The sequence below is a fragment of the Drosophila santomea genome, chromosome 3L (assembly GCF_016746245.2).
Source record: "Drosophila santomea strain STO CAGO 1482 chromosome 3L, Prin_Dsan_1.1, whole genome shotgun sequence".
Lineage (NCBI taxonomy): Eukaryota > Metazoa > Arthropoda > Insecta > Diptera > Drosophilidae > Drosophila > Drosophila santomea.
This window is the reverse complement of record NC_053018.2, coordinates 1564601-1572479: the sequence shown is the minus strand read 5'-3', so window position 1 is coordinate 1572479 and position 7879 is coordinate 1564601. Positions and strand designations below refer to the sequence as shown.

Genomic DNA, 7879 nt, shown 5'->3' with positions numbered 1-7879 from the left:
TTACTGGCGGCCGCGCTAGAGTGACCGTTCAGCTTACTCACTTAAATACCAAATGCCCACATTACCGCAGACTCAAACCATTTTCAGAGGTATACACATTAGGTGGCAACACTAGATAAATTTGAATGAGGCTCATAACGGTTTTTATATTTAAACTATTAAAAAGATCGAATATTTCACTTTATTGAATGCAATATAAGATAACTTTTTGACAATAAATAAACTTACCAACAAACTTTTACCACTATAAATAAAACATTGGATATATTATATACATAAATGGATTTAGAGTACTTTATGACATTTACTTTATTCTCATTTCATATTATTAACGAAAAAATGTACATAAAAACGTTGCTGCCTCGCTTTTCCTTCACTTTGCCCCCGATAATTACACATAATTTGACTTTTCCTACGCCTCTCACACCTCTCATGCTCGGTTTCCGTTTCCGGTTCCGGTCACTCGGCTGGTCCAGACACACACACACACACGTAATTTGATGGGAAGCCTGGCTAGTTATCAAAATACCGTTCTCGACTGATTTCGGGTGGTGGCCAATGCTGTGGAACACTTCGTTTTTGCCTTTTTGTCTGTTTTGTCTGTACAGGGTGTAAAATTCATTTATACATTTCGAGCCCGGAAATAGTCGTATTACTGGGTCGTATTATCTGATCTCATTCATTCAACTAACGAATTCGCTATAGGTTTATAGGCTATATGTATTGTGTTAAGTATGCATTAAAAATTAGCCTTGGCTTATAAATATATTTCTATGTAGATTTTCCTCAGCTTTTCCGCCAATTTATTGTAGAAGCAGCCTGTAGACGGTTCGTGAGACGCAAGAAGTGCATTTGCAGTTCGGTTTTCGCTATTTTTGATTTCTTCTGTTCAGTTTGTTTATTTTTGGTTCGCTTTACAATTGAATTGTAAATTGTCAGACAAATTTACACAAGATAAATGGAATCGAAGCGAATCAAATTACATATGCGGTGTAAAATTACAAAATACCTTTGCGCAGATTAAGTCGTCTTCGGGTGATGCACACTGGATACGCGTGTAATCTATAGCTAATCCTCCGAAATTCTCTATACATAAATGTTGGGAGAATCATTAAAAAGGCTAAAGCAAAAGTGCATCCGTTAACAAATAAAATAGTACTGAATTCACCTATAGACTACACTTCTCCAGCCACACACCGCACTTTACAGGGTATATATCATTACGTTATCTGCAATTGCCTAATAGGTTCTGATGCTCTGTAGCTGCTCGGCTACTTAAGATTATTGTACAAGCGACAGAATCAGCACACTGGATAGACGAAACGAAACGGAACGAAACCAATCGAATCGCATCCGAACGAAAGACTCAATTTTGTTAACAATAAGTGGGGCCATCCATCTACGGGGTAGCTACATGGGTATCATCCCCCTCTACTGGTACTCGTCGTCGCTGCTCAGCAGCACGGTCTTCTCGTTGTAGTTCTGGCTGATGGTCGCCACCCGCTGGCCGCCGGGCTGGAACTTTCGCTGGTTGCCCAGCGTCTTGGAGGCCATGCAGTTGCTGCCGCCGTTGCCGCCCGATCCTGGTCCAGTGGCCACCGCATTGTATCCACCGCTGGTGGGCTGCGACGCCTGCAAGCCGCCCGCTCCTGCGCCTGCTGCTCCCGAGCTGGGATCGTCGGGATCGTAGCTGGAGACGCGAATGCCGCGAGAGTTCTTGCCACCTGTGTGGGTGTTAGGGGAGGGAATGGACTTAATCGCACCGGGTCACTCGGTTCGAGGGTCTAACTTATTTACAAGGATCATTAGATCATGCCATGCTTGCAACAACCATGCCTCGATTAAGTTACTTCTCAAAGAACTTGGTTATATTCATAGTTAGTAGGGCGTTAATCGAGGCATGGTTGTGATATATAGTTGGAGAATGAGGCCAATAAACATGCAACGAAGAAAACGAGGCAAGGCAAACAGTTGTCAAGCTTATCGTACATTTATTGCTACGTATTTTAGATATCATACAATTGGTTTAAACATTTACAAACAGAAGTAAATAGAAGCACGACGAGAGCTTATCACAAAAAAGGGTTGTCAAAAGGGCAAATCAAAGTAAAAGAAGGAAAAACTTGGTTTTTGGTATCTTTGAGCGAAACGGAAACACGTAAATAAATGCTGAGGGGAATCTAGCTTGAAGACCGCTCGAGTGGGGGACCTACATCGGCGGCTGCCATTGTTGCATACAGTATAATAAAATCTTGGTTTACAAATACATAATATTGTACAATATTATAGTTCGTTTCGTACATAGCTAACTTCTAAATAAGTTGTTTAAAAAACGCTTAAGTTTAGGTGTAGAGTGTAAACGTAGGAAATACAGAAGTACAGAAACACAGACGCAGTGACGCGCGGAAAACGGAGAACTCTAAATGCCCTGAACTCAATGGACAGGTAAGGCTAAGGTAATTTCTGTTCATCTTTTAGCATTTGCATTTTCAGCATGTGGTGTGAGTAAGTAAGTAACTAGGCCTAGTACGTATCTCCTCTCTGAGTTGCGTTTTTTTTTTTGAATCCTTGGGGCATGAGGCTAAGGCTATAAGTACACTTGTTTGCTTCGCTTTCGGATCGCGTCCCGCTCGGAAATGTGGAATTGTGATTGCAATTAGTGTTTATTAGCGAGCATCGCTAGAGTTTTGCTTTTCATATTGATTTAGAGCTTTTCGTAACGCTGAGCCGAGGTTACTTCTGCAAAAGATAAGAAAACAAGAAAGAAAAACAAAAGTGTGAAAAACATAACGATAATGGAATGGAATGTAAATGGTAATGGTAATATGCATCGAAATTCATTAAATGAGAGCAACGAACACAAGAGATAAGATAAGTTCAGCAGGCTCGATGAAAAGAACACAACATGCCACCGACACGAGCACAAAGAGAAGTTGGGCTAAAAAGTCGAGAAAGCGAATAAAAACCAACCTGAGCTGTACTGCGTGTACTGCTGGTACTGCGGATGGAAGTTGTGTATAGCATCTGTCATAATATCCTTGGGATTCATAGTTTCCTGCGCGACGAGAGAGTTTTAGATACAGAAAATCTTAGGGAGGAATCTCAGCTTACCTTAAGACTGCTGGAAATGGACTGCATGGTGACAGATCGTCCGTGGCCATCGCTAATGCAACTGCGTGCGTACACCTACAAGAAAAATACATCATTATTGTATGATTTTTCAAGCCAAGTCAGCATTACACAAATACTTCTTAGCTATCTACCAAGTGTAAGGAAAGCCGCTTAATAGGCACCGAAATAACCCAGAAAGCACTCATTTCAGCACTATCTAATCACCAAAAACCGTAAATAGCTGCGTAAAATCTCGCCCACTTCGGCATTCCGAAACCCACCTGATAGGGGAATGCATAGCGCAGCGCGATGGCGGCGAACAGCATTTCGATGCAGATGAAGAAGTTCTGGTATCCGGCGGACACGGTACCGGGTTCCACGGTGACAGTGCCTGCACTATCCACAATGGGCGAGATAACGTTGGCCTTCTCCAGGATGGCCAGACCCACGCCCTGCCAGAAGGACAAGAAGATGACCGACTTGATGGTGCAGAACTTGAGCACGGGCTCGAAGGGAGTCAGCAGATCACGCGTGGCGAAGTAGAACAGATAGAGGCCATACAGCGCCAGCGACACGGAGATGTTGTAGATGATCGTGATATAGATGTAACCGCCATCAGCACTGCAATGTAGATAAGGAGACATCAGTGGGATTAGCATGTATAAATCTTTCTTGAAGTGTTACTTATTTACAGATTTACTGCAGCTCTAACTTAATGGTGATGATTAAACTTCACCTATGCAATGTGTACAATTTATTGCTCACGCTTGCTATTTTTACGCGACCATTTAAGATGCAATAACCCGGGTCATTAAAGATAAGCCCCATTACCTCCAATCGCCATCGTGGTAGTGGCCAAATGCCTGCAGAAAGATGATGATGAAAGCCACCAGCGGCTTGACCAGGCAAAACTGCAGAGTGGCTTGCTTGCAGAAGCGCAGGAAGCCAATCGTGTAGGTCTTGCCCTTCAGGCAGCAGGTGCCATACAGACACGAGGTCTTGATGGGCTTGCCGCGAATCTCCGACATAATGTTGCCCTCGCCGCCCAGGTACTCATAGCACAGCGACAAGAAGTTGTAGATGACAAAGGCTGTGTGGAAATGGAATGAGGTTAGCCATTAGGCACAAATCAAGCCAAACGCATGAGTCGAACCTTCGTAGCAGTCGCGCACCGTGAAGAAGTAGATGTAAACGTTGTCCGAGTTGAAGAAGAGCAAACTGATCCAGGAGTAGGTGGCATAGATGGGCACGATGAACAGGATGCGCACGATCCAGCGCTGCTCCTGCGGATTCGTGTACCAGCGCAGGTGCTGGTAGATCTGCCAAAGATATTTAATTAGTAAAGAAAGCAGACTCATAACGACTTAACTCACCTGTTGACAGGTTATGAAGAGGGCGGCCCAGACGCACACCCCAGCAAGCACCTGGGCGGTCTTTGTCTGCAGGAAGATGCCATCGCCCACGTGGAGCAGAGGGTCCAGCGGCGTGCTCATCGGAGTGTTCTTCACCTGCACCACGAAGTTGGGCTTCCCAGTAGCCTCAAGCGATCCCGCAGTCGTAGCCGTGGCGTTTCCACTGCTGGCATTTAGAGCCGCCTCGATGAGACTGGCGGCGGTTGTGCTCATGCTGCAATGGAATCCAAAACGCGAACGAGGACGGATTAGCGTGGGTGTAACTGGGCTGGGTTCAGGAGTTAGTTATGGGGCCAGTTGAAGTGCTCAGCGCAGACAGCTAGGCAGGCAAAATGTTTACGTTCTCGTCTCGACTTTCACACGAACACTGCTCCGAAAACGACATTCTACTCAGAGACACGAAACCCAATTTCAGCATGGCTGTGCTGAGCTCTTAGCTAGCTTATAGTTACACCTGATTTATTTAAGCTCCTAACTCATAACTTATTTAAATCTAGTAGAAAATGAAATACCAACGTTTCTTTGTATTTCCATATTTCGATTGCCTGCAAGTTATTTGCAATTATATAAAATTCAAACAACACGCTTCGGAAAAGTATGCGAATCAGTCATGTGCAGATGTTGAATAATAGTCATTGAATAATTATGATTATTCACATAAATATACATATGCTTTCTATGGGGTTTTAAGTTTTATTATGAAGCTAAAGAGCAGGAGTCTAAAATGTTCTTAGCTTGCTAAATTCTCTTCATGTTGCCCCAAAATGTATGACAACACTGCAACAATGCTTGGACGGATTTGGGTCAGCAAGAAACAAAGTGGGGAATGTGGAGCGGCGGCAGAAACAAAAACAAACAAAAGAGTTGACGGTGGGTGGTGAAAGGGGGTGGTGGGATTCGGGAGCAGAGGGACAGAGGCGCGCGCATTAGATCATCACGCAATCCAATATTAATAATGGACTCTGGCGCAGCCAAGGAAAGTTATGGCCACCTCCATAGCTCCACACCTTCCACCTTGTATCAGGGTCACTTCCAACTGCTCCATATCGATTTCACCCGCCAATCAATAGGCGCAAGTATGTAGCTGCAAAGCTAGCAGACTGAAGTACATATTTGATAGATCTTGAGGCAGTGGCGGTTCTGTGGGGAGCATCTGGTGGGGCAGCGAGTCCATTTGAGTGAAATCACTTGAAAACAATCTCGAATGGGGAGCTTTTCGAGCAGCGATGCTATGAGACGTACCAAAATAACCGAAAGTGCAGTGCATTCGGTCGGTTGCCACACAAATGAGCTGAATGTTCTGGTGGAACGGAAACATATGGCAGTTCAAGTGGACGTTGGGGGCCAAGAAATGCGATAAGCTTTCCAGGAAACAGGGGAAATACGGAATTATGTTGAACACAGATCATTAACTGGCATGGAATTGACTTTACAACTTATTCACAAGTGGAAATAGACGAACAGGCAGTCAGCTTAAATGTCAAAGTTCCTGGCTCAACAGTGGGAAAAGGAAGAAAGGGTATTGCTCCTGGTAAATTCCGAGATTATTTATTCAACACTATAAAAATATGGAAAACTTAGACTTGAGGAGTGCCTTTACCAACAATTTTTAAGTAATAACGTCAAATATAAGATAGCCCGCAACTGACTCACCATAAAAAGGGTTGGGAAACACAAAAAATAATAATATTCAAAGTAAACAAAAAAGGTGTTATATACATATGTACACTATAATTCATATATAATATTTGTAAAAAATGGGTTAATAGAAATATAGAGATATTGTAACTCTACAGGAAGATCAGGTGGCCAAAAGGGAATAAAAGTATAAAAGCTCACAGGATATTTTGAATCGTGAGTATTGTGAGTATTCCAGTTGCGTTGACAAGAATTTCCCATTAGGGAAATAAAAACCACGTTAGTGATAACGAATGAGTCACGAACTCGTGCAAAAGTTAATAATACTCGCATTGTTGAACTCGAATTTGTGAGCAAAAGGCGAGAGCGTTAAATGTTAAATGCTTGAAATTTGCTTACGAATCTCGACGACACTGAAAGCCAGAAGTAAATGGCCAAAAGCAGAAGAGGAAGAGAAGGCTAAGCGAAACACAATCAGCTGCACAAAGAAGAAGCAACAACAAGTTGCTGCTGGCGGAGATACACAGAAATTGGCCAAGCAAAAGTCTCCACGCAAAGAAGAGTCTCCAAAGGTGGTGAAAGACGAGTAAAAGCCATATTGCGATGATAGTGGGGGCAGGAGAAGGCGCTGTGAGTTGCTAATTATGGAGCAGGGTATGTGGGAGGTCGGAAGCCTTATTGTGGGGCTTCGGGGGGTTTATTGAATTTCACTCAAAAACCAAAACATATGCAGCGTCAATAAACCATATGCGAAACGACCTTTTGGAGAGTTGAGAAAGAAGAAGACTCCAGCTTATCTTGTTTGCTCCTCCACTCACACTTACACACACGAACACACTCACACTTACACCTTGCTTATCAATGCAAAAGTACATTGACAACAACTAAAACACACAAAACACGCTCATAATTTCGTCATCGAGTCGGGTAATCCACAACCTGCCATTTCAGGGAAAACAACTTTTACACAAACACACACACAAACAAGCACGCACAAACCGAACAATTCCTTTTTTTATTGGTACGCTAATTACCTTTTTTCAAATGCAACTCTCCACGCTTTCAAGCGTTTTCACAGTTGCAAATTCCGTTTAATTTCGCTGCACCCGTTTTATTTCACTTTTCAATATCCAATTATCCGTTTTTCTTTCGTTTTTCACCTGACGCCAGTCGCGTCGCCCACTGACGTCGTCGCTCTTCGTAGAGGCTAAGAAAAATGGCCTAGATCGGTTGATTTATGCCCGCGGGGGTACGCAATATGTTTGCCAATGTTTGGACACAATTCCTGGATGTTTTTTTCGCGGATCGTGGGTGTGAAAACAGCGAAGGAAAGCGGAGCAAAATAAATGAAAACTACGCACGAATCGTGTTGGTGTGTGACCTAACTACACTAAACACTGAAATCTGCGTGCCAATACATAAAAAATACCGAAACATCTGTTTTGCAGTATTTGCGGGGGAGTGCTGTGTAGTATGCGGAATGTCTTATTCAGTTGGCTTTGTAAATACCACATGTGTTCACACTGCGCAGCATCCTATCAGCTGTGCTCCACTGTTGCAATGAAATGTGATATAAAAGTAAAAATGGCCAACTAATATAATAACAATATAAGTTAACAGTAATATTTCAAATAACAAAGAAAAAGTTATCTAATTAAGAATAGATTTTATGCACATTTAATGCAAGAAAATCTCGTTGATGTAAAAATTGTTCAATA

At 42.9% G+C, this 7879-nt stretch overlaps 1 protein-coding gene across 2 annotated transcripts; it reads right to left on the bottom strand.

Moving 5' to 3' along the window:
- Positions 1–291: 291 nt before the first annotated feature.
- LOC120447908 (transmembrane protein 184B) lies at positions 292–7560 on the bottom strand. 2 transcript variants are annotated; one of them, XM_039629557.1, is made up of 8 exons: positions 7196–7560; positions 4485–4737; positions 4265–4430; positions 3943–4201; positions 3393–3732; positions 3112–3186; positions 2971–3055; positions 292–1724 (listed from the first exon to the last, which is right to left on the bottom strand). In XM_039629557.1, exons 2-8 carry the CDS (start codon positions 4734–4736, stop codon positions 1432–1434), a joined length of 1470 nt encoding a protein of 489 aa, XP_039485491.1. In that variant the 5' UTR covers position 4737; positions 7196–7560; the 3' UTR covers positions 292–1431. The 2 variants fall into 2 exon arrangements, with proteins under 2 accessions (XP_039485491.1, XP_039485492.1); XM_039629558.1 differs by lacking the exon at positions 292–1724 and adding an exon at positions 1972–2739 and having other exon boundaries at positions 7196–7558.
- Positions 7561–7879: the final 319 nt, after the last annotated feature.